The 26,492-nt window shown below is 57.6% G+C and overlaps 1 protein-coding gene across 27 annotated transcripts in view; it reads left to right on the forward strand.

The window, feature by feature from the left end:
* The window catches only part of ABLIM2 (actin binding LIM protein family member 2), a 137,775-nt gene that overhangs the window by 39,508 nt on the left and 71,775 nt on the right, over nt 1–26,492 (forward strand). For all 27 annotated transcript variants that reach the window (XM_047798188.1, XM_047798168.1, XM_047798161.1 and 24 more), the window contains exons 2-4: nt 4,941–5,084; nt 13,874–14,057; nt 21,315–21,430. In XM_047798188.1, coding sequence (XP_047654144.1) covers nt 4,941–5,084; nt 13,874–14,057; nt 21,315–21,430 — 444 coding nt within the window. The remainder of the gene's footprint in view (nt 1–4,940; nt 5,085–13,873; nt 14,058–21,314; nt 21,431–26,492) is intronic.

Below are 26,492 nucleotides of genomic sequence, written 5' to 3' on the forward strand. Positions count from 1 at the left end.
GCTGGCAGCCGCTGGTCACCGACACCTGTCAGCATTACACGCCAGGCTTCCTCCTCTTCACTGGATTCTAACGAGGCCCCAGGGACCGGGCTGCACAGTATAGGCATGAGCCCAGAGGCTTCTGGGGGCTGAGTCAGCTCCCAAGGTCACGCAGCTGTCCTGGCTTGGTGGGTTCCAACCCAGCCTCGCTGACTGTTGTCCTGGCTCCTCCAGGCCCTGTTCCTGATGGCAGACAAGGATTGTTCCCAGAGGGGTGAGAGGGGAGGAGTCACAGCCACTGCCAAGTCAGATCCGAGGATGCCATGGTACACCTGGGATCTGTGTTTTTGGTTTTTTTTTTTGTCTTTTTGCCTTTTCTAGGGCTGCTCCTGTGGCATATGGAGGTTCCCAGGCTAGGGGTCTAATCAGAGCCATCGCCGCTGTTCTACACCACAGCCACAGGCCACCCAGGATCTGAGCCGCGTCTGCAACCTACATCACAGCTCACGGCAACGCCAGAACCTTAACCCACTGAGCGAGGCCAGGGATCAAACCTGCAACCTCATGGTTCCTAGTCGGATTCATTAACCACTGCGCCACAACGGGACCTCCGGATCTGTGTTGATAGTACCAGGAATATTCTTTTATTCCCAGCATGGCTCCCCCTGCTGCGACTTCACGGTCACGGCCCCGCGTGGTTGATCCTTTCCCCTTGACTTTGTGTTCTGTTATTATCGCCATCAGGGACTTGTTAAACCAAACGTTAGAGCCGATCCTGAAACTGTAGAGAAATGAGCCTGCTGTGTTCAGGGTTGGGTTGGAGTAGTTTGCTCTGTTTCTCTCTTTTACGTTTTGTAATAGACTTTATTTCTTAGAGCAGTTTTCAGTTCATAGAAAAATTGAGCACGCGCAGGGAGCTCCCCTAAACACCCCACCTCAACCCCCAGCTCCGCCGTCACTGTGCGTGTTACAGTGGTGAGGGGTGTGTCTGTCACATTAGTTGCGATTGAGGAACCTGTTTTGATATATTATGATGAAGCAAAGTCCGCAGCAGACACAGGGGGACGTCTTGGTGTGGTGTGTTTTCTGGGTGTGGACAGATGTGTAATGATGCGTATTCACCATTATTCACCATCACGGTGTCACACGGACTTGTTTAACTTCCCTAAGATGCCCCCGACTCCAGCTCTTCATCCCTCTCCCGACCCGCACCGACTGCTCATCTTTTACTGTCTCCGTGGTGTTGCCTTTCCTCTAATGCCACAGACGTGCAATCACACAACGGGTAGCCTTTTCAGATTGGCTTCTGTCACTTAGGAACATGCAGCTGAGGTCGCTCCGGGTATTTTCCTGGCCCCAGAGCTCGTCTCTTGATAGTTCTCTCCTGTGGAGTGAGCTCTGGCCAGAGCCACCCCAGCCCTGTTTGGGGCCCCTTCTCCTCCTGTCCTGCCAATGCCAGGGTCCCTCTTGCTGTGGCTGCCTACCAGCTGGGCTGCCTCTCCCGGCCTCCGTCCACTTGCTGAACAGAGGCGGCAGCAGCAACCATGGCACTTACTCTGCCAGCTGCTGTGAGGACCAGCTCCCTTTCCAAAGCGTGTGTGTGTGGTGTGTGTGTGTGTGTGTGTGTGTGTGCGCTCACGCATGCACGTGCAGTCAGCCTGCAGGGGAAGGCTTCTCCTCCTAATCAGGCAGCTGCGGGAGGTGTGAGGAATGAGTCCCTCTTGAGGGGTCAAAAGGCCCGCACCTCAAATCCACAGGCTCAGATCTCGCGCGGTGATCCCAGGTCCAAGAGGGCAGATGTGGGCTGGAGGGAACACCTGTGCAGGTGGTACCTACGCGGACCGGCAACCGTCCTCACTGTGCAGTGTCTGCCTCCCACCACCAGAGGGCAGCAGCCGCTCTCACCCTGCCTCCCAGAGGTGGCGCAGGTTTGAGAGGATGCCCCAGGGGGTTGGAGGTGATGCTCCCACAGAAACCCTTCCTCTTACAAGCAGCTTTCCCCCAAACCAAATAGATTTCCAATCACCAGGAGAGTGGTCCTATCAGGCTGCGTGTTCCTGAAAATGACAGTGGCTCTTGTCTGTTGACCACTTATCGTTTGCTGGCCCCTGGGCTGCTTGCGAGGCAAACATTTCTGCCCCCTGTCCTCGCATCCCCTGGGCCAGGTGATGTGAGCCGAGGGTGGGTGGCGGATGGACAGACGGCCGGACAGCTGCGGGTTCCAGATCAGTGCATGTAGGAGGCGCAGCTGGGCTGCACCTGGCCCTCTGCCCCCAGGGCTCTGACGCTGATCCCCAGTGTGGGTGGTTTGCTGTTTCCCTCTTCCTAGGTTTGAGCCAGATCCCAGTGGTGTAGGACCTTGCCTGTCAAGTCGTGGGGACGTGAGGCGCAATGTCCTTGGCGTGCCCAATGGCTGAGAAGATAACAGGGCTGAAAATTTCTGTCCCCCCACTCCCACCCCCCACCCCCGGAAATCTTGATCGAGCCTCAGATGTGGACAGGGTGGCTCAGGAGCCTGCCAGCCCCGTGAACCCTGGGTGGCCCCAGGCCGCGCACAGCCGTGGGCTGGCTCCGTCTGCAGTTTCCAACCTCGAGGCTGTGGCTCTTTTCTTCGCATGGGGGCAGGGGTTCTTCGGTTCCAGCCCAGGACACATCCTCACTCGTTGCCTCTCCCACCAATTTTATTAGGTACCAGAGGAGGTGGTTTCTGCGACTATTGAAGGGAAAAAAGAGCTCAGGGCGAGCCTACTGTTGACACTGAAGCCAGAGGGGAAATGTCACCTGTCAGCACAGCTCCCAGGATGGCATCCCTTGCCCTGCTGCCCTCGCTGGGCTCAGCACTGTCCAGGTGGCTCTTTGGTTTCTTGATGCCTCTGGAAACACAAGGCAGGCCTTGGCACGGGGCCTGGGGTGCCCAGGGCGATGCAGAATTACCTTTTATGCCAGTTGTCTCCTTTCCTGCCCCTCCTTCTCCAGGCAGTGTGCCTCTTGTCCTCAACAGCTGGCACCTGCTACCCTTGGAGTCTTTGGCGCCTCCTCTCCACAGCCCTCACCTCCCCAGCGTGGCCCAGGCCTCCTTTGTGCCGCCCACAGTCCAACTCCCACCGTGGGCATGTCTGCCAAGGGGCACCCTGCTCTGCAGACCAGAGGCTGCCAGACTGGGGGCTGCCCGGCCGGGGGCCTGGAGCCTGGGGGCCTGGGGGCCTGGGGGGCAGGCTGGAGCCTGGATGGAGAAAGGTCCTGTCTGAATCCACCTCTGCTGTTTTTATAAGAATGAGGAGAGCTTCCAGGCCTGACACTCCATCAATGCTGGTGTTAAAGCCACTGTGTCAACGTGTGTGTGTGCGTATTTATGTCTGTGTGTGTTTGTGTGTCTGTGTGTATGTGTCTGTATTTATATCTATGTGTCTGTCTCTGTGTCTGTCTGTATGTGTATTTGTGTGTCTCTGTATCTGTGTCTGTGTATGACTATCTGTATGTATGTGTATCTCTATTTGTGTATCTCTGTGTATATGTGTGTCTGTGTCTCAGTGTGTGGATGTGTGTGTCTGTGTGTCTCTGTGTGTGTCTCTGTGCGTGTCTGTGTGTGTGTGAATACACTTAACCCTCCAATGCAGACTGGTGTATCCGGGGTACTCAGGCGGGGGTCTCCTGGGCTCGCAGTGCCTCCCTGGGGCCCCTGGGGCTCCAGCGGCAGCCAGGTGGGCAGCTGCCCAGCCTGCAGAGCCCCCGCCTCGGGCGCCTGCAGCTGCCTGGCTTCCGAGCCCCGGGCCTCTGTGAAACCTGGAACCCATTCAGCCCAGACCCGGGGCAGCCCTGAAGAGGAGGCCCAAGTTCTGCTCTGGGGCGACCCTCGCCCGGGGGGTAGGGGCGGGATCAGTGCCCCGGCCCCTTCCTTCTGCGTGACGCCCAGCTCGTTGCTGTCTTCTGCCGCCTCGCCCTCCGGCCCCGTTCCCTCCTGCCGCCTGGGTCGCCTGAGTACACCCCCTGCGCCCTGTCCTTGCCCCTGCCGCAGGGCGGGGGCCCCAGACCATGTCAGGAGGTGGCATTAGATGAAGTGGATCCAGGCAGAGACCCTCCCTCCGAAAGCAAGGCTGTCGGCTCCGAGCTGGCTGAACAGAGACCCAGAGGCGGGCAGAGGAGGGGCAAGCGTCCCAGGGGAGAAAGGGGGGCTCAGGGTGCCTGACGGGGGCTGGGGAGTGGCCAGAAGGGGGCGGCCCGGGTGACCGGTCGGGGCAGGTGGGGCCTTCTCGGGCAGCTCTGCTTCCTCCTCGTGCTTCAAGTGACTCGACTGGGCGGGAGCTGGTCCCCAGCCCCAGGCGTCCCCCGACCACAGCTCTGTCACCTGGCTGTCACCACCATTGGGCTGGAGCCCCCCCGAGGGCAGACCGGCGGTGCCCCAGCGTCCTGCAGCGCCCTCTGTAGGGCGCTTGGGGGATGTGGGTGACGAGCGCCTGGCCCTGGCCAGACCCCACGAGCCCTACAGTCGGGCCCTTTGACTCACCCTGAGCCATCCCTGCAGAGGTTTCTAGCACCTCCTGAGCCCTCCTAGGCCATGGCGGCTTTAAGGGGGACAGTGATAAATATTCAGGCCCATGTCCCCAGGGTACAGAGGGGACCAGAGCGAGCTCACAGTGGATGCGGTTATTGTACTTGCAGAAGAGAGGCCCTGGGCCCAGCTGCAGCTCACCAGGGGTGCCTGGCCTCTGAGGCCCTCGAGGGCCAAGGTCGTGCCAGGTCAAGGCAGCAGGGGGCCGGCTGTCCTTTGGCAGGTGTGCACGCGGTGGGGGCGACAGGACTGCTGTCGGGGTCTCACATCACCCAACCACCATGGGGCCCCCCATGCCCTCTGGGTTGTGCCCGGTGTGGAGGGTGGCCCCGAGTCCTGGCACCGCCGCCGCTGCTGTGCTCAGCTGTGCCCGGCGCATCCCCCCTTTAACGTGGCTCCTTCCCCCCCACAGTGTCGGAGCCGCAGGCCGCTCCCGGCGCCCTGGAGAAGCCGCCCGGCTCGGCGATCCTGTGTAACACCTGCGGGGGCGTGTGCAAGGGGGAGGTGCTGCGGGTGCAGAGCAAGTACTTCCACATCCAGTGCTTCGTCTGCAAAGGTGAGCACCCCAGCCCGCTTCGGGGGGGGGCCGGCCCCGTGGGGGGGGGGGCGGGGGGAGGGCAGGTCCTGCCTCGGGGCCGCGCTTCTGGGCCCTCCAGTGTCTCCGGCAGCCCCTTAGATCTGGGGCATTGGAAAAACTGATCCCGAACCTTCCTACCACAGCGGGATCGTTTCAGTGTAGCCTGTGTCCCTTAGGTGGGTGACCAGGGCACCTGCCCAAGAGGGCGGGTCAGAGGATGAAGGCCCAGGGAATGTCCCTGATGAGCTGCAGCAGCGCCCGGGCGTGTTCAGGTCCACTGGCCAGAGCCAAGTGGCCACCTGGGCCCCGTAGCCAGGCAGGAAATGGCCATTGCTGGTCTCAGTCTTTTTGGGGGTGCGGGGCACGGTGTGCCGTGGCTTGATGTGAGATCTTAGTTCCCAGACGGGGGAGCAAACCTGGGCCGCAGCAGCGAAAGCTCCAAATCCTAACCACTAGACCACCAGGGAGCTCCCGGCCATTGCAGGTGGTATGGCCTCGGCACACGGGGTGATTGGACCTGAGCTGGGCCACTAACCCGGGCACCTCCCACCTCCATTCACTCCAAATGACAATGGCTTTTTCTCTGATTATTTAAAAAAAAAAAAAACACCATAAGTAATACGCTTAACTCATACCGAAAAGGTTAGAAATGAAACAGATAAATCCCGTGAAATCCCTCTACTGAGCTGGCCTTTGATGGGAGCCGCCAGCCTGCCCCCGCCCCTAAACTCAGCACGTGTTCTATTGTGCGAAGTGGGGTTTCGTGTATTTGCATGTAGTTTCCTGAAAATATACGAAAAGTGGTGCCTGGGGGGAAGGATGAGTGAGTCAAAGTTTGACACGGCGTCCAAACCCGGAGCATTGCTGTCTTAAGGAATTCTGTTCGCCGCCCTGCCTTATGCCTGGCCTTTCTCTGGGCAGTGAGCAGTGTCTTCACAGCCCGCTTTCCGGTGGGTTTGGACCGACACCCAGAGATTCAGGGATATTCGCGTATGAGCCCTGATGCCCAGCGTGGAGGGTGAAGGTGGGACGATTGCCGCGTGTAGTGACTTGAGCAACTTGATCTTTATCAGCACTTCGTGTGTTAAACTTCCCGCGCCCCCTCAGCCCACAGAGGGTCTAAGGAGGTCCTACTGTGCGCCAGGCTGGCTTTCGGATGCGCTCAGTAGGGAGGCAGGAAACTCAGCTTTGATGAGGAGGGCAGACTCCTGGCTGGGCTGGAAAGGTTGGCTGCTGCTGGTGGAAACAGAGCTGAGAGCTGGGGAGGAGGCCCTGGGAGGGATCTGGGAGCTTCCAGAAGAGGCTGCGCCAGGGAGGTGGTGTTTCAGCTCCAACTTCAGCCGCAGAAAGAGGGGCAGCTGGGCTGCGCTCAGGGTGGGGAGGTCACAGGGTGTAAGTGCAGCCCGGGCCAGGGATGGAGGCCGAGCCTGGGGGCCACCAGGGAACCCACTGGTCCTGCCCGGGGCCACAGCTGGGGCAGTCCCCCGCCTTCTCTCCTCTGCTGAGCACTTGCCGTGTGTCCGGTGCTCTCCGAGTGTGTCTTCCAAGGTCCTCCGTCCTGGGGGGCCATGGCCTTGTCCCCACTCAACATCGAGGAACTAGGTGATGTGGGACTCACCTGGTGTCACCTGTGGGAGCTGCTGGTGTGACCTGGGGAGCCCTTGCCATGAGCCTCAGCTCTGCCCCCTGACCCAACAGCCCTGCGAGGGACGTGGGCATGTCCACTCCAGGGGCAGCGAGGCCTGGAGATGCCGGAGCGTGTCCAGGGCTTGATCCCAGGGCCCCTGAGCGAGGGTCTTCCATCCCTGGTTCCATGGAGGCACCCCCTGGGCGGGGGACTGGGGGGAAAGCAGTAAAGCGCCCCCCTGCCCCCTGTAGCAGCTCTGTATTGAGGACCACTGGCCTGGATGTTTCGGCTGCAGAAGGGGACACCCCAGAAATGGCCCTGATGCCCCTGGGCCCTGAGGAGGTCAGAGTCCAGCCTGGAGACCTGGAGGCCTTCGGGGGCTGGTCATCAGGCGAAGGCGATAAGCCCAGCCAGCCCCCTGCCCGGCCCCGCGACCCTGTGGTGGAAGGGTCTGGGCCCTCATTCTGAGGCGGGGGTGGAAGTGGTGCATGCCAGCATTTCCAGAAACAGGAGCATGGGCCAGCCTTGCCCATGATGCTGTGCCCCTGCCATGGGCCTTGAGGCCACGGGACTGCATCATGCCAGGGGACCTTTCCCGGGGAGGGCATGACCTGAGGCCCTGGCGGGGCCTGCCTGATGCTTTTCTCCTGCTCATCAGAACTCGCCAGGCCATCGCGGGATCTGCCTGGTTTAATTTCCTCTACTCTCCCTACAGACACGCTTGCTCGTTAATGGTTGCAAAGCCATCAGATCGCTGCTTTTAAAAGCTGACTTTAAAAGACAAAGGGGAGGTGGCCACTGTATTTAAAAGGATTGTCTGGGAGCGCAGACCTTGGGAGCTCCATAAAAGGCATCGACGTCCAAAGGCCAGTCTGTTGCCTGGTGTGACCGGGGGTTTGGTCAGAGGCGGGGACTGCCCCAGGTGGCCCTCCTCCCAGTATCCTCCTCCGAGCTCCAGCCTCTTGAGGGGACAGGGAGTGGCTGCGACCTCTCCCTCGGCAGCTGGGCGAGCAGGGCTGGGCGGGCACCTGGGCCTCACCCTCCATCCCAGCGGCTGCCCGAGGCGGGCTGCCATGGTAGTGGGGTGATGGCAGGAGTCCGTGGGCTCCAGGACCCTGCATGCATCTCCCCACCCACAGGCTCCCTCTGTGCCAGGTATCACATCAGCAAGCAGACACAGCGGGCCCCTGTCCTCAAGGTGACATCTCCACTTCACCTGCAGGAGAATGACAGAGAGTAGCTAAGATTTTCTGCAAGCTTTAAAAAAACCGTGTTTCTTTAAGCATAAGGATGGCACAGTCTTAGATTTATCTTTTATCTAGGCTCTCATGAAAATGCAAAGTTTGTGAATCACTGAGTGTGCTTTTGGGGGAACAGAAAAATGACCCAACTTACGGTGTCTTAAATTACATGGATATTTATCATCTTAACATGAAATCTGGAAGTAGCGTCCTCACCCTCAGAGCTGGTTAATTTAACTGCTCGACAAGATCATCAGAGACTCAGGTTCTCTCCTCTAATCTTGGACATACAAGCAGTGCCTCTCCTCATGGCCTCAAGATGGCTGCTGAAGCTCCAAACATCACATCCTCACAGGTTGATGCTCAGCCCTGGGGAAGAGGCTGGGCAGAGATGTACACAGCCTGCCCTCCCCTTGCATGACTGGGTAAGCAGGATAATCTCCCTTCGATCAGAAAAGAGAATGTTTCCCTGAAAGACCCAAGGACTTCCCCTGTGATTCGTTGGCCAGAACTGGGTCCCACGTCCACTCTCACTGGCAAAGAGGAATGGAGGGAGGGCAACTGACCACTACTAGGCGTGTTTGTCCCTGGGTGGGTGTGCTGCCAGTCCCACCAAAGCAGGGTCTGTTGGCCCAAAGGACAGTTGTGTCTGATTCTGATCCAAGAGATGACATACACGCCAGCCTCTTGGGTTCCTGCCACCAGGCACTTGTTTGACACGCCTTGGTTTACCTAAACCTGAAGGTCTGTGAGAGAAAGCACATAATTATCCAGACCTCCCCAGCTGCCTCAAGCTTGGGCTTTGGTGCCAGAAGTTCTGAGTTCGAACCCCACCTCTGCCCCCGCCAGCTCGTGTGGGGCTTAGCCTTGGTTTCCACTCCACACCCATGTGGGGCATCGACTCTGTGCCAGATAGTGTTCTGGGTGCTTGGGAAGCATCCGTGAACAAATAGACGTCCTTGGCCTCATGGAGATCACGTGCTAGTGCAGGGAGACAGAGCCACTAAACGCAGAATAAATACTTCACTCCGATGATATGCTGCAAGCGAGCTGCGGGGAAGGGGAGAGAAGGAGCGAGGTAGACAGGGTTGGGAGTCCTGGGGTGTCTCTATTTTATTTCGTTTTGTCTTTTTTTTTTTTTTTTGTCTCTGGACGTCGATGCCTTTTATGGAGCTCCCAAGGTCTGCGCTCCCAGACAATCCTTTTAAATACAGTGGTCACCTCCCCTTTGGCTTTTTAAGTCAGCTTTTAAAAGCAGCGATCTGGAGGCTTTGCAACCATTAACGGAGCAAGCGTGTCTGTAGGGAGAGTAGAGGAAATTAAACCAGGCAGATCCCGCGATGGCCTGGCGAGTTCTGATGAGCAGGAGAAAAAGACAAAATAAAATAAAATAGCATCTGTAGCATATGGAAGTTCCCAGGCTGGGGGTCAAATCAGAGCTGCAGCTGCCAGCCACAGCCACAGCTACGCGGGATCCGAGCCACGTCTGTAACCTACACCCACAGCTTACGGCAATGCCGGGTCCTTAACCCACTGAGCAAGGCCAGGGATCGAACCTGCAACCTCATAGTTCCTGGTTGGATCCGTTAACCACGGCGGGAACTCCGAATGCCATTATTTTAAATTGGATAATCAGGGCAGGCTCCATGGAGGAGGTGACCTTTGCATGAAGACCTGAAGGTGAACAGCCAGTGCAATGGCACTAAAACAGGGTGCCCTGCAGGTTCCGGGTCAGCAGGAGGCCAGTGTACCTGGAGCAGAGTGAGGAGGGTGGGGGAGAGGCCTGGGGGGGAGGGGGTCCTGGCGGGGACCTGGGCTGTGACGCCGAGGGAGAAGGAACACGGAGGGTCCTGTCCGACTTGGTTTCTTGGACCCACTTGCTGCTGTGCGGATGCGGGGAGGCCAGGGCAGGCTGGGGAGGGGGCCAGACCCCCAGCCAGAGACCACGGCAGCTTGGACAGGACGCCCCATCTCACCGATTTCTCGTGACGACCCCATGAGATCAGTGTGAGCGGACGTCCGGTTCGGATTGTCTGGGAGTCCAGCCAGCTCTGCCTTCACACTACAAAATGGGCGTCCGTGTGAGACAGAATGGGGCAAACGTCCAGCACATAGTAGGACCTCAAGAGAAGATGGACGCTGTTCCCCTTGCTACAAACGACTCGAAACTTGTCCAGGAAAACAGATCTGGTCCACAAGGACACACCCATCTGGGGACCACGAACAGCCACACCTGCAACTGGTCTGGGCCGGCGGTGGGGGGGGAGGGGGGGCGGGGGTGACGAGGAAATATGGGGCAAAACAGCTTCATCCCAGGGCCGTTTATGAGAAGCCGACCAAAGGCTCTCAGAACACGAGGCAAAGCTCCGGACAGGTGTGTCCCGTCCGCCGGCCGAGGGTACCTGCTCTGCACAGCCCGACCCCTGCAGGGCGCTCCTGAGCCCGGATCGCACGGCAGAGTTGCAAAGAGTCACAGCAGGAAGGAATCCCCGATGACATGGGCCTGGTACTTCCCATGAGACGGAGGGGCCGAGGCAGAGGGGAGCCTAGGCCCCCGGCTGGCAGGGTCCCCACGCTCCTGACCCCGCTGGCTCCGACTCTCGTGAGCGCCCTGGAGTTCTCAGGCTGCCTTGTGTTTTAGTGTCAGTGGCTCTGTCTTCGCAGACACCAGTACGAAGCCCAGGGATCAGGCAGGCGGAGAGCGTCCCTCTGCCGACCTCCCCAGGGGATGGCCGGCCGCACTGGGGAGGGAGCCCCCCAGGCTTCTTTGTAGGAGTCTCTAATTTGAAGTCGTGTTATGCACATACCTCTGTGTCCTGATCTTTCCACTTGAGGCGACTGTGTCAGCCCTTCCCTGTCATTCGTTTCTCAGTGTCAGCATCTGCCCAGGTTCCTTCAGGAGCCCGGCCCCTCCTGGGCTGTTAAACTGGACGCCAGTTCCAGCCCCGCATCAGCTTCCTACGCCTCATCTCGCTGATGTCTCGTGACGACCCCATGAGATCAGTGTGGTAGCCCCATGTTACAGATGAGCGCTCCGAGGTTCAGAGAAGCTAAGTCACTTGCTCCGGGTCACACAGCTGGGGAGCAGCAGGAGCGAGGATTCGCACCCAGACGGCCTGTCTCTAAACCCGGCGTTTGTTTGCTCGGGGTGCCCTAGTGACGCTGCAGCCAGCACCGTGCAGCTCCGCCTCTGCCGACAGCCACGGGCATTTCCTCGGGACAGAGGCCCGGAGAGGGCCGGCTGGGTCAGAGGCTTGGAGCCGTTCCCACAGTCCTTTGAGGCGGTGCCAAGCGGTCTTCCAGAAAGTGGTCCTGACTGTCTTCCCACCATGGCCCGCCCCCTCCCGACGGTTTCTCAGAAATGACCACGTGGATGCCAAAGCGGGGGCCGCTCCAGGCCACCCACGGTGGCTTGGTGCCCTCACGGTCTCGGCTACTCGGACAGGCAAACAGAACGTGAGGACGCGTCCTGTACGTTCGGACTCTGAATTTAGAGTCTGTTTTCAGCAGGCCGGGAGTTGGGCTTACCGCCGGGCCCTGACCTTGACCCACTCGAGCAGCCACAGTCTGATGAGCAGCAGAGATGACCGGGCGGCCGTGGCCCTGGCTTTTGGGGCAGAAAAACTGTGTTAGTCAGTCTCCTGGAGCCTCCGCAATATAGACTCGGGTTTTAATGGGGCACGAGATCCACCTTCCAGTGTTGCTCCTTCGAGAAACAGTCAGCGCCGTCGTACCTTTAAGAAGATTAGACAATGAGGCAAATGCCAGAGCCATGCCATCCCACAGGGGCTGAACCGGTACAGGCACGAGAACAGAAAAAGGCAGGAATTCTCCTCCAGAGGCCCGGGACACACCGTCCGGTCCGTCTGCTTGGCCTGTGCAGCAGTGCGAGATTTAATGAAGGGTTTTCCCTCTTGGGCTGGTGTGAGGGTTCAGAGCCAGCACTGCCCCGGCCTCCCGGGGTGAGTGACAACCATGGCCTGGGTGGTGGCCCCGCACGACGTGGGGCTTACGTCACGCTAGCTCCCGGGTGGGCCTCTGTGCTGCGGTTCTCACCCCTGAAGGAGGCCCGGATGAGGACTTGGGGGCCCAGAGAGGCCAGGAATTTGCCCAGGGACACGCAGCACAGCCCCGGTGGACCTGCGTCCAAAGCCAGGCGGCCGTGGCGTCTGGGTTTCCCAGCTGCTCAGCTTTATGCCTCGTCGGGAGAGCTAACAGCTCCTGGGAGGCGGGGAATGAGGGATTTCCGGCCACTCTGGTGGCAATGACATGTGTAGCCCCATGACCAGGGACAGGGAGACCAGGAGCAGCGACACACACACACACACACACACACACACACACACACACGGGCAGGAACGGGAGCAGAGCCCAGTGCCCCCCCCCGCCCCCGCCCAAGCAGGGCCCCTGGAGCCCCCAGGTCTCGGGGGGTGTCGTGTTCACCGGCCAGGGCCTGAGCTGCAAGGGCACTGCTGACCAGACCAGACATCCGGGGACCCAAAGACCCTATGGAGATTCAGCTTCCAGCCTCCCTCCCAAACGGTCCAGCCGGAAAAGACGCCTGCACGGGGAAGAGGGCTGCTCACCTGCCCCACCTCCCGACCTCCCAGGCCACCAAACCCGGTGAAGTTCACAGGTCAGGGCTCCCTTGACCAGACGCCAGGAACTCCCTTCCGCCGCCACCACCGCGTCATCCAGGCTCCTACTCTAGCCACACGGTGCTATTTGCCAAAGTTGACAACACGTGGGTTGTACTAGCGCTTTGTCCCGGTGCTTGTAATAACAGCCACATCAGTTATGGACTATTTAGAGCCTCGTGACCATAGAGAAGTTCCTGTGGGGCTTTTGTGGCAGAGAACGCGATATGGAACACCGCACATCCGCACACAGTCCCGTGGGGAGTGGGACAGAACTGGGCTTTCCAGGCAGCAAAAGGGATGAGGGGAAATGCCTGCTGCACTCAGAGCCTGGCTGTTTACACACAGAGGTCGGTGGTCTCACTCCAGTGTCTGCAACCTCCTGCGTCTCCTCAAAAGGACAAGGTGACAGTTAAATTTAAAGATGCTGCTACTTAGCGTTGGCTGGAAGTGACATCCTCCATAACTGGTTAATTTTTGATGAAAATTTTTAGATGTCAATTCAAAGATGGGCTACCTGGATTTTCGAGACTCTGGCTTGGGCGCTGCACCCACCAAGGACCCTGGACTAGCCGGCTGGTGGAGCTGGGGCCAACCAGGGCACACAGGCTGCTTCTTCTGGAACCAAGCCTGGCTCCCATGTGCCCTGGGACTGGATGGGGCGTGTGGGGTGAACTGGCCACTGTCCTGAGGGAAGGCACCCGGTTGTCTACCAGGCAGTGTCCCCCGCCCCTTCCTGGGGCAGGAGGTGTGGGGGTGGGGTGGGGCAGTGCCAGTGTGTCCGGCCTCTGCCCCTTGCAGGGGGTCTGGTCTCATCCATGCTGTCGGGGAGGCGTGGGGGTTAGGAGGCCTCACTGACAGTGACTCATCTGCCCTCTACCCTATGGGTCTCCCCACCCTGGACGGCTGAGTGCCTGGTAGGTGCCCAGGTGTGACGTGCCTTCCCCACCTGTTGTATTCAGTTCTGAGGATGCCCACCTGGAGGACCAGGTGCTGGGGGAGGCTCATGGACCACGCCTGGTGGGGTCAAGGAGGCGAGGGGCGCTGGGCACAGGCTCCTTCTCCTCCCCGATCGCTGCCCCTTTCTAGAAGCTTCCACGAGGAAGTCCACTCAACTCCAGGCTGAGGGGCAGGAGCCTGGAGCCCGGCCCCCCTAAGGGTCCAGCAAGCCCCTCGAGTCTGCCCTGCGGCCTGTGCATGGGGCCCATCTGGGCCGGGGAGCTGGTTCCCACCTGCTAACACGGCCCCCACCTGTCTCTCCAGCGTGTGGCTGTGACCTGGCCGAGGGCGGCTTCTTCGTGCGGCAGGGCGAGTACATCTGCACGCAGGACTACCAGCGGCTGTACGGGACCCGCTGCTTCAGCTGCGATCAGTTCATCGAGGGCGAGGTGGTGTCCGCCCTGGGCAAGACCTACCACCCCGACTGCTTCGTGTGCGCTGTCTGCCGGTGAGCGAGGGCTGGCACGCGCCTTCCTCGTGCCCCTGCCCCTCGTCTCCCCCTCCCCCTCTTCACGCCATCTCCCTCCTTTTTTCCTTCCTCCCATTGGCTCGTGGCTGGGAGGGGAGGCGGGGCCCAGCCAAGGGGTGGCGGATGGACAGCGGCTCTGCTCAGAGGCACAGCCTTGGCCCCGCCCTGCAGCCCCACCCCTCGCCCGCAGCGCAGCCCCCGCCCTCTTACCCCAGGAAGCAGAAACCCTTCCGGCATGTGGCCTGCGCTGGCTTCTGGGGAGGTTCTCTCTCCGCAGGCCTCTTGGGCCCCCTTGGGCAGCCCTCCTGCCCGCAGCTTCCGCCTGTTCCTTCTCTGACATTGGTGCCTGCCATGTCCATGCCTCAGCCCCTCCGTGCTAACCACGGCCACTCCTCCCTCCTCTGCTCTCCTGCTACCAGGCACCTGCACGTCCTGCCTCTTGCTCCTGCATCTCTGACTGTAGGTGGCTCCCTAACCCTAACCAGCCATGTGAGCCCTAAGCACAGGCGTCTTCCCAGGTCCATCCCTCTCCCAAATCTGCCAGCCGCTGCCCCCACTCAGGCCCAGAATTTGCCTACTGGAGCCTTGCCAAGGCCTCCATGCTGGGGTCTCCGCCTCCCTCTGCCTGTCCCTCCTCCATGCTGCCCCCATGGCCTCCCCAAGAAAGTCAGAGCCTCCCAGCCTGGCTGAGAGGAGCTGCACGTCTGTTCCAGGCCCTTCATTCATTCACAGATTCATTCATTCATCCAGGTTTTTTAAGCACCTACACTGGCCAGGCCTGGGCTGGCACTGATGACTTGAAACCCAGACCCTCAGGGCACAGCATCTGAAGACACTGCAGGGTGGCAAGAGCTGCCTCTCCCACCTCCCCCGCTCTGCTCCCCACGGCCCTGCTGCATCCCAGGCCCCAAACCCTTCTCTGGCAGCATGTCCCAGAGCTGCTTGATATGCGTGCCATGAGGGCTGGGGCTGGATCCGACTCCTCTGGTGCCTGGTGCCTGGCACAGAGCAGGTGTGCAGTAAACGATGGCTGGAGACAGACTGAGCCCCTAGCCCTCGGCAGCAAGGCTACGCCCAGCTCCCCTCCGTGCCCTGCACCTCTGGGGCTTGGGGAGAGGCCAGCAGGCAGCCTCCCCCTAGTGGGCATCCTCCTCCCCCTTCCCCCCTCCCTCCCAGCCCCCCTAGTCCCATCGCTCCCCAGGGAGATGGAAACCCCAGAGTATCTTCTGCTCTGTTCTCTGGCTCACCACACCCAGTTGAAAGAGGACTCTTTGAGTGTTGTTCTTGAAGCAGGCTTCAGCAGTTACAGTGTGTGCTCTAGACACAAAACGGGAGCTTTTGTCGGGGGCGGGGCGACTGTTGATGGAGGAAGGAACAATGACAAGGGCCGTTTCTAACCAAAGAGTTCCTGTGGGTCCGAGTTCCACTCAGGAAGATCTCAGTGTTTGATTTCGGGGCATGTGGCTCAGAGACGAGGCATGATGTAATCACAGTGGGTTTGAAAAGTCACCTCTAGGTCAACTGTTACTTAGAAAATAATAGCAGACAGGTCTGTCACGCTGGAGTAACGAGAACGGGTCTTATCCCCCACTGTAAACAACTAGAAAACTGGGCAAAATATACAAAACAACCATTTGGGGATGCTGGGGTCCGGGCAGCCCAGGACTAACAGAGGGAGGTGCAGGAAGGGACCCCCGTGACTACCCAGCTTTCTGCCTGGAGGCTGTTTCTTGAGCCCCAGGACAGGGAAGGGGCCGAGTACAGCCTGGCATCCTCCCCAAGTTAGGGGACAGGGATGTAAGAGACAGGAGCAGTGCAGCAGAGGGGAGAGAGCAGTGCAGAATGAGAGCTCAGGAGAGCCACATGCAGGTGCCTTTGAGTCTTGGACTGAATGCAAACCACGTAGACAGAGAGGAAATTTCACAGGGTGGGGCAAAGAATAACCACTTGCGGCAAGCTAATCACTCCCACGCTGGGGACATTCACGCTCTGGCCAGGCGGAAGCTCCTTGCTGAGCATCCAGGCCTGCCAGGGACACCAGAATGGTCGTGCACTATTAGCTAGACTGAGAAAGCCCCCAGGTGGAAGCTGATGTAAACCGGCTCCCAGTACAGAACAAAGCTCAACAAGATCGTGCTGGTCTACAAATGAGCTGACTGCTGCCAAAGCAAAGTCTAACACTCTTTGTCAAAGAGAAGAGAGCCCGATGACCAACAACGTAAAATTAACACTGTCCAACACCCATCAACTGTGACTGGTCATGGGAAGAAGCTGCAAAATGGGACCTGGGGCCAGAAGGAAAATCAGTCAATAGCAACAGACCCAGAAGTGAGATCCATGGGTAAACTAGCAGACAATGACTTTAAGACAGCTGGAGTAAATATATTTAAGTATTTAAAGGAAAACATGAACATAATATAGGACCATTGTAGAAAATATGAAAAGAAACCACAGTGTAGTTCTAGCAATGAACACTGAAATTTCTGAAATGAAAAATTCCCTGAAAGGAATTAGTGGTAGATTATATATTACAGAGGAAAAGACGGGTGAACAGGAAACATGTAACAATAGAAACTAGTCAAACTAAAAAAAAAGACAGGAAGAAAAGCCTGAAAACTATGAAAGGAAACTCTCTCTTTAGATATAGATCTCTCTAAGTTGGAAGGAGAAGACCAAGGCAATGGGGGAAGACTGAAAAAAAATTGAAGAAATAATGGCTGGAAAATGTCCAAAGTTGATGAAAACTCTAAACTCACAGATCCAAGAATCTCAGTAAACCCTAAGCAGAATAAATATAACAAAAACCTACCAAGTCCCTCATAATAAAATTTCTGAGAAACAGTATTAAGAAGAAAATCTTGGAGTTCCCATCATGGCTCAGTGGTTAACAAATCCAACTAGGATCCATGAGGTTGTGGGTTTGATCCCTGGCCTCACTCAGTGGGTTAAGGATCCAGTATTGCCATGAGGTGTGGTGTAGGTTGCAGACACGGCTCAGATCCCACGTTGCTGTGGCTGTGGTGTAGGCCAGTGGCTACAGCTCCAATTAGACCCCTAGCCTGGGAACCTCCATATGCTGTGGGTGTGGCCCTAAAAAAGACAAAAAGACAAAAAAAAAAGAAGAAGAAGAAGAAAATCTTAAAAGCAGCAAAAGGGAAAAGAAAAACCATTCTGTACGATGGAACAGAAGAATGACTGCAGACTTCTCATCTGAAATAATGTGCACCAGACGACAATAGAGAGCCGAGAGGAAAAAATTTATCAGACAATTCTATGTCAAGGCCCCACCACCCCTGCTGCCAAAAAGCCTCTCAGAAATGAAGACTAGACCATTATAAAGGGTATGGCATTTCTTTTGTGGGTGATGAAAAATGTCAAACTGTGGGGGTTTTGATTATGTAGTCACAACTCTGAATACACTAAAAATCATTGCCCTGCACACATTGAGTGCTAAGGGCATGTTCCAGAGAATGTGAACAAAGTAATGTCAGCAAAGCCGTCACACACAAAGATGACGGCAAGATAAAGACTTTCATAGACACGCAAATGCTAAGAGGATTTGTCGCCAGCAAGACCCACACTGCAGTCAAGTTAAAGGAAGTTTTGCAAGCTGAAGAAAAACAGCATCAAAAGAGATGAAGAGAATGCAAAAGCAAGCCATCAACTGGTAGCTAATGTATATCTGGCAAAAGACTGTTATCTACAACATAAAAAGAACTTCTACAATTCAATAACGAGGAGATCAAAAAAACAATTAAGGAAGTTCCCATCATGGCTCAGTGGTAACAAATCTGACTAGTCTCCATGAGGATGCAGGTTCAATCCCTGGCCTCACTTAGTGGGTTAAGGATCCAGCATTGCCGTGAGCTGTGGTGTAGGTCACAGACATGGCTCAGATCTTGTGTGGCTGTGGCTGTGGCGTAGGCTGAAAGCACAGCTCCGATTCAACCCCTAACCTGGGAATTTCCATATGCTGCAGGTGTGGCCCTAAAAAGACCAAAAAAAAAAAAAAACCCTATTAAAAATGGGCAAAAGAATTTGCAGCAACATGGATGGAACTAGAGACTCTCACACTGAGTGAAGTAAGTCAGAAAGAGAAATACAAATACCATATGATATCACTTATATCTGGAATCTAATATACGACACAAATGAACCTTTCCACAGAAAAGAAACTCATGGACTTGGAGAATAGACTTGTGGTTGCCAAGGGGGAGGGGGAGGGAGTGGGATGGACTGGGGGTTTGGGGTTCATAGATGCAAACTGTTGCCTTTGGAATGGATGAGCAATGAGATCCTGCTGCGTAGCGCTGGGAACTATGTCTAGTCACTGATGATGGAGCCTGATCATGGGAGAAAAAAGAATGTGTACATGTGTGTGTGACTGGGTCACTTTGCTGGACAGTAGAAAAAAAATTGTATTGGGGAAATAAAAATTAAAAAAAAGAAAAAAGAAAAAAAAGATTTAATATGATTTAAAAAAAACCACATTGACAAATGTGACTAGAAAAATTCCAGCTCTGCACTTGGAAATTGCGTGCAGGAGCCACATGACTTTTTAAAAATAATGTGTCTTTACGGAAAAGTAACCTCTTGTCGCTCATGCTTTTTTTTTGATACTGAAACTCCCTGGCTAACATAAACTCTAAAGTAATATACTCAGGTGCAGTAGCATGATAATTAAACTTTTCATTAAAGACCTTCAAAGAGGAAAAAAAAATGGGCAAAAGAGTTGAACTGATATTCCACAAAAATATGTCCAAATGACCAACAAGCCCATGAAACGGTGATGGAATCAACATTACTAGTCGTGAGGGGGATGCAAATTACAACCCACTAAAACGCCATCAGACACTCTCTGGAACGGCCGACAGCAAGGCAATGGATGATGCCGAGGACGCGAAGTCGCTGGTGGGATGGCAGCCTGGCGCCACCTGTACGGAAAGCAGCCTGGCAGCTTCTTGCCACGTTAGACACGTGGTGAGCCTGCGGGCCCGCGACTCCCTCCGAGGTAGTCACCCAGGAGAAACGAAAGCACACGTCCACACCGACTTGTCCCCAAACGCTCCTAGCAGTTTTATTCACAACAGCCCCAAACTAGAAAGAACCCGAACGTCCTGCCGTGTGAAAGGAACACATCCCGGGGCTCATCCGGGCAAAGGATCAGCACTCAGCCATCAAAAAGAGCGAACCGTGCTGTGTGCTCCCACCTGGGTGGATCATAAAACAAGCAGCAAACAAGACCTCAAATGTGTGATTCCTCTTCTATGTGGTCCCAGAAAAATCACCTGATCCATGGGTCAGAAGGCTCATCGTGGCTTCCTGGGGCCCGAATCAGGGGGGCGACTGTGGCTAGTCACAGCAGACTTTTTGCAGTGGACAAAAGGTCCCGTATCACGACTGTGGTGTTGGTTACATGAGTGGGTACATGTGTGAAACTAATCTTCAGGAAAGCTGGATTAATGAAATAAGAGCTACCATTCATTCAGCCCTGCCTGGATTCCAGGCAGTGTGCTAGAGCCTTCCAAGCTGCAGGTCGGATGGAGGGATGGAGGGATGGTGGGCGGAGAGATGAAGAACAGCCTTGAGACACAGGGGTTCTTAGCCTCATTTTGCAGGTGAGAAACAGGAGCTCGGTTAAGTTACTTGCTCTGGGTTCCACTCAGATCACAACCAGGCAAGGCAAGGGACCCCCACTGTCCCAGAACCCCCATGACCAAGGCGACTGCCAGACACTCAACGGGAGGGAGGCAGACCACAGCACTAACCCCACAGGACAAGGTGTCAGACAGCTGCCGAGGCTCCGGGGGCACAGCTGAAGGACTGAGGAGCGAGGGACAGTCTCAAACGTCTGAGGAGGGGGTCAGCTCCGCCTCTATTTGTCCTTGGCCTCCTAGAGCCAGGAGGACCGGCTGGAGGGGCCCAAGAACCCACTTGCTGACGAGACCCAGGGCCCTGAGTGCCAGCCCCACAAAGCGAGAGCTCTGGCAGGGCTTCTGGAAGGGAAGGCACAGCAGGCTATTGTGTTGGAAATCTCTGCTTGCAGAGTCAGGGCTGGACTGGAGTTGGTGTGACCCGGGCAGGCCCTGCGAGGAGGCTGGGCAGGCCGACGCAGCTGAGCTAGGCCTCCTGGGGGCTTCTGTCTGTCATTGACTCACTGGCTCATTCATTCGCTGACAGTGACCTGGCCTTGTCCAGCCCTGCAGGAGGCAGGGAGGAAAGAGCAAAGGCTTAAGCCAGAGCACGGGCATCGGCTGGGCATCAGATCATTCAGAGACTCTGCCCAGAGCTCAGGCTCCTGCCGAGGCTGAGCTCCTAGGAAGTGGCCCGGTGGCTGCCGGGAGTTTAGTGGCAGTCAGTGGCCTGGCCCTAGTTCACCAGATGCAGGTGCTAACCCACCTCTGTCACCAGCGGGTGGGCCGGCTTTGCTGCTCCCACCTAGGGCAGCCAGGGCCATAACCTCACCTTGCACTGGGCTGGGCCTAGGATTCAATAAGTGGGCATCTGCTTTGGATGCTGAATTGAAGGGGACACCAAAAACTCAGTTATTAATGTAAATGATATTTTAATGTGGTATTTTAAAAACTGAAATTAGTGCCCAAAAAACCGTGATGAACAGAAGGCCAGACTTTCAAATAAAAAAGGACTTCAGTGTACAGTCTCATAGGCTCCTGTGTCACAGCCTTCTGAGAACCCTGGGCAGGCAAATCATGGAGCTTTGGAGCCAGACGGGACTCGGTTTGCCCCCAGTTCTAACATGCTGCAGCTGTGTGTCCTTGGAAAAGTTACCTGCCCTCTCTGATCTTCCATTTTCACACCTGTAGAGAAAAGTGAAGCAGCAACCAACTCAGACAGGCATCTTTTGGAGGCTCCCAGGCTAGGGGTCCAGTAAGGGCGCCCTTGTTGTGGAGCTGACAGGGACAGAGCATCCTGGGGGCTCAGAGGAGGCAGGGTTGGAGGAAGGAGGCTGGCGATCAAGACTGCCCGGCTGACCACCATGGGCAGGCGCTGGGCCGGCTCCCTCTGCTCCTCACCGTGGCATCGTGGCTCTGCCTGCCGGTGCTGAGGACGCCACCCGGGCTAAGCTGTCAGTGACCAGCCTGAGGTCGCCCAGCAGGGCCACAGCAGCGCCTGGATGGAGGGGCCTGAGCCTGTGGGCCCCGAGGAGGTGGGGGCCTGGTGGCTTGGATGGGGCTCCCCGCTGGTCCTGGCTGGTAACGTGCAGTCTTGTTTCAGGTCGCCCTTCCCGCCCGGGGACCGAGTGACCTTCAACGGCAAGGAGTGCATGTGCCAGAAGTGCTCCCTGCCCAAGTCAGCGGGCGGCAGCGTGCACCTGTCCCAGGGCCTCTGGAGTAAGTAGGCGCTGCGTGGCACGGCGGGGTGGCCTCGGCCGTGCAGGGGGCCTGGTGGCAGCACTGAGACCTGAGGCCTCAGCAGTGGGGACAATAACTGTGGGTCAAGTAAGGAATGGGACCGGGACCAGGCACTTCGGGGGCGTCCTGCCTCCCAGCTTTGCCTGGGCTCCGCCCCCCACCCCATGTGCCACTCCTGCTTCCAGCCTGGCTCTAGCCCACCACCTCCAGGAAGCCTCCCGGCCTCCTTCTGGTCCTCTCCCTCCAGCACCCGTGCTCACCTGCCCACAGTTCATCCCAGACCATCGGGGCCCTTTGGGAGAACCCTCGGGAGAGCACTGGGCTCTGGGTTCCTGTGGCCAGGGACTCTCGGGTTAACTGCTCTGTCCCCCAGGAGCTGGGCCAGCGTGTGTATGCAGTGGATACTCATTACATGCTTCTTGGATGAGGCCAAAGGGGGTGGTTAATGTAGAAGAACAAGTACCAGGGGTGTGTCTGCAGGTCGTGGACATGGGGTGGCGGGAAAGTGAGGCGGGAACGGAACGGCGCTGGCCTTTCCCCGAGTGGGTGGCTCTTCCGGAGCCAGAGACAGTGCGCAGAGAAGGGAGCCCAGCGCTCCAGGACTTGCTCCCACCACGCTCCCCCTGCAGAAGTGGGGTGTTCAGAGCCCACCCTGCATGCAAGGTCACTGTGGCGTCCCCAGTGCCAGGGCCACATATCCTGGGACAGCAGAGGGGTTTCTACTGGTTTCCAGAGCTACTCCGTGCTCACACTCCACCCTCTCTCCTGTGTTAACACCTTTTTCCCGCCCACCTCCGGCTGCGCTGAAAGTCTATACAGAGGACTTTGCACGTCCCACCTCCCAGGAGCTGAGGGTTGGCTTCAGGGACTGGCAATAATTTTATCTGAGAAATGAAGCCAAGTCTTCATCCCTTGGGGAGGCAAGCCCACAGCAGCCCCCACTAGTGAGGCTGTGGCTTTTCAGCTGCTGGGAGTGTTCTCCATTCAAAAAATTTCTTCCAACTGAGGTCTGGATTGATTAAATTGTTGAGAATTTGCTTCAACAGACAGTACTACAATAATTAAATCTGAAAGAGAAATAAAAAACCACAGCAAAATTTGAAAAGGTGGGGATTAGTTTGAACAGTTTGTCCAGAGCTTCCTGGCAGCCATAGTGAAAAGGGTGAATATGCCCAACCACAGACTCATTATCTGAGACTTTTTTTTTTTTGAGATTTTTTTTTTTAAATGTCATGGGCAGAATGGCTGCCCTTTCCAAATGTAAATTTATTTTAAAATATCAAATTTGTGTTTTCACAGAGCCAATGCTCCCCTGACCCCCAGATAGTCTAACAGTATACCCCTTCCCCCAGTTCATGGTGATAATCCCCAGCTTCGAACCTTTTTTGTGCCTGGAAAGCATTCAGCGTTCATCACCTGCTCTTGGACTCCTTGTGGATGTCTGCAGAGTCTTCCCAACTCCTGTTTCCTTTTGTCCACAGAGCAGCCTTGCCAGGCAGGAGTCCCTCCCTTCTTTCTTCTACAGGAGTGGTGCCCTGAGCCTGGCAGGAGCAGGGTATGTTCTGGCTGCCCAGTGTGCAGCTGGGGAGAGGTTCGAGCCAAGGCCTTTAACCTCCAAAGCAGGGGAGCCCACCCTGCTGTGACCGAGAGGCTTTCCGAGAGGGTGGACTCTGTTCTGAGACTTGGAACACAGGTTTCAGTAAGTGCATTGCAGGGAGGGTGCTGTGACAAGAATGGGGAGCAAAGATTGGGCACACGTGCCTCCTGCTAGGGGGCAGCCGCCACCCCTGTGTGAGTAGACAGGGGACTGCAATATGAGAGCAGGTGGCAGAGCCATGCCAGGGAGTTCCAACCGCATCCTGGAGGCAATGAGGAGCCATAGATGACCATGGAGGGAGGTCATGCCACCATGGGTTGGGAGCGCCAGGAACGTGAGCCTGAGCAGTGCGGTCTGCCTGGCCGCTGCGGTGGCTATGGAAAGGGCACAGCCCTCCTTCCAGAGCAGAAAGCTGCAAGTGGCCGCAGGGGGAGCGGGAAGTGGCTGACTGCTCTGGAGGGAGTTAAGCTTGGTCCCAGGGCCCTGAGCATCCCTCCTCCAGTCTCTGGCCAGAGCCCGTTGCTTAGTAACAGGATAAGCGCTATTTGCTGGACGCCCACGCCTTCCCCAGGGAGGGATGCCCCTCCTCCTGGGTGGCCAACATCTCCCTTGGTGCCTGAGCCTTCCGTGCTGCTTCTGCCCTGGGCTGCCTCCCCACGGCCCCAAGGGGTGGCTCTCCTCCCACAGAACCCCTTTGCTCCCATCCGGGCTCCTCCCAACTCCCCAGCTGCCGGTTGGAGCTGGTCCCAGGGCAGCCCTCGGGGAGGCCCAGCGCCATGCCAGCCGGGGGCAGCTCTGGGCCTGGCTGCATGGGGCCTTGCCTGGGCAAGCTATGTCCCCTCTCTGGGCCCTGGGAATGGATGTGGGGTCGGCGGTGGGTGTGAGTGGCGGCCTGGAGGGGCAGGCGGGAGCTGGGATCATGGGGCCTTGGAGCAGGACGGGGTCACACCCGGAACCTGGGGTCACACTCGGAGCTGGGACCTGGGGCCCACCAGCGTCAGGACCAGAGTCACACCAACCAGAGACCTGTGTGTGCCCTTGAGGGGCTGTCCTAAGGCTGGGGCAGGGTGCCGAGGCCTGGGCAGGGTCCTGAGTTCCGGGCGGGGTCCTGGGGCCATGGTGGGGTCCTGGGGCGCGTGGATGTGGGGTGGGGGGTCCTGAGGCCAGGGTGGGGTCCTGATTCTGGGGGAGTCCTGAGGCCTGGGGAGTGGGTCCTGAGGCTGGGGAGTCCTGATGCTGGGGCGGGGACCGGGGCAGAGTCCTGGGGCTGCGGCGGGGCCCTAATGCCTTCTGAGATGGGTCCTCACACTTGGGCGGTGGCCTGGCGACCTCTGTGTCTTCTGCCCATGTGAGGCTGCACTGTTCATGTGCCCGGGGGTGGGTGACGGGACCAGAGCCCCAGCCCCCCTTCTGGAAATGGGGTGAGCGTCTCCTGCAGCCAGGCTGGGAGGTTAAAGGAGAGGGTGAGGTGGAAGAATGGGTGGGGGCCGGGCCCTGTGGGAGGAGCAGACATGCGGGCTGTTTTGTGGGGTTCAGGGGCTGCCTCGCGGGGGCCGTAGCACACCCCGCCCCTAATGACTGCAGTCAGGGGTTGAGTTGCCAGCGCGGAGCACGTTCTGTCTTTCCCAGCGGCTGCTCGCAGCTCCTCCTGCTCAGTCCAGGCTCCTTAGAGGGATCGCAAGCCAGGCCCGGAATGTCTCAGGCACTTTCAAGAGTTGGAGCCGGTCGGTTCCTCCCTGTCCAAGGTAACCTCAGATCAAGCCTGGAGCTCCCCTCGGCTCCCCAGTCTGGTTAAATCTGGGGTCGGGGGCGGGGTGAGAGGCATCTGAGTTCATAGCTGGGGCTCACAGAGACTGCCTGGCACATCCTGGATTCCACAAAAGTTAGTGGCAGAGCTGGGCCTTGAACCTGTGACCACGTCTGCTAGAGGTGGCCGCCCAAGGAAACCACTGGGAAGATTCTGGAAGGCTCATGCTGGGGCAGGGGCCCAGGCCCATCTCGGTGCTGTGATGGCAGAGCCAGGCTCAGGGTGCGAGGGCACGTGGATGGCAGGCTTTGGCCCTTCCTGGTGACCTCTGCCCGGGCAGTGGGACACTCCCTCAAGGGCGTCCCACTCACTGACAACGATTTGGGCCGGATTCGTCACAGACGATTCCACTGCCATTTGCAAAGCCGCAGGAGGCTGTGCTGAGCTCCAGATGTGCTTAGAAAATGAGGATTGCCGTTTCCGTGACAACGGTCCCTGCACCTCGCTCTGGCCTCGGCATCACTGCTCTCTGTTAGAGACGCTGCCGGAGTTGACGGGCATGAATGGGGGTGCCGGGGCCCCCCGCAGCTGCAGGTGGTGCACAGCCGGGAGCCTCGGACCCCCCGGGGGGCACTGCTGAGAGAGGAGGCGGCAGACTCGGCCATCTCTCGGGAGGTCTTCTCTCCACAACATCGCTAATAATCAGTGTCGGGCTTCACGTGACTTACTCATCCATCCATCTCCTCCTTCACGCCACGGGCCTTATCTGCGGGCTCTCCCTGGCCGGGTAGGCTGGTACTGTCCTTATCCTCATAAAGCGTGTCCCTGTTTTAGCAGCGCAGAGAGGGGAAGTAACTTGATCACTGTCACACAGCAGCGAGGGCAGCCTGACTCCAAGTCTGTGCTTCCGGCCACTGCTGCGCCCTGCCTCCCCAGGCCTGGCACAGCCCAGTGTGGCCTGGGTCTTTGCTTTGCCCGTTTACAGGGACTTGAACGGAGGTCCTGAGTGGGCTTTCTTGACTTCGGCACTGTGGACACTTGTGGCTGGACAGCTGTTTGCTGTGGAGGCCGGCCCGTGCCCTGGGGGTTGGTGGGCAGCCTGGAGCATGCCCTGCCCCCAGTTGGGACCATGAGAAGTGTCTCCAGAAGTTGCCAGATCTCCCCTGGGGGCAAAATGGCCCTGGGCGGGAGGCGCTGGCGCAGAGCTTACCACAAGCGCCCACGGCCACCTGCTAGGTGACAGCATGGAGTTGCAGCCACATGGATCCAGCGCTGTGGGCTCCGCTCTGCTGGGAACCGACGGAGGGGGCGGGGGGAGCGGGTCCAGATGCCTCCCGGACTTGAGATGCGGGCTTTCTCTGGGCTCCCTGCGTTCTTTCCTGTTCACGGCCATTCACTTGCCGAGCCTCTCCTGCTGCCCCCCACCTGGCTAGGCCCAGGGCCCTGAGATGCGGGGAGGTCACCTCCTCCCTCAGCCTGGACCTCGGGCCTTGAGTCTTTTCTAAAGTCGTATGTGGATTTAACTGTGTGATAAGTGAAGACACGGAGCGTTTGACCAACAGTTTTGTGGACATTAAATATTTTTTATTCTTAAAAACAACGCGCCCCTGGGCCTCTGCCCAGAAGGAGAGCAGACCCGGTCAGAGGAGCCTCTGGGGAGCATGCTGGGCCCCAGATGTGTCCTGGCAGCGCCAGCA

Source organism: Phacochoerus africanus, chromosome 10, assembly GCF_016906955.1.
Source record: "Phacochoerus africanus isolate WHEZ1 chromosome 10, ROS_Pafr_v1, whole genome shotgun sequence".
Taxonomy (NCBI): Eukaryota; Metazoa; Chordata; class Mammalia; order Artiodactyla; family Suidae; genus Phacochoerus; species Phacochoerus africanus.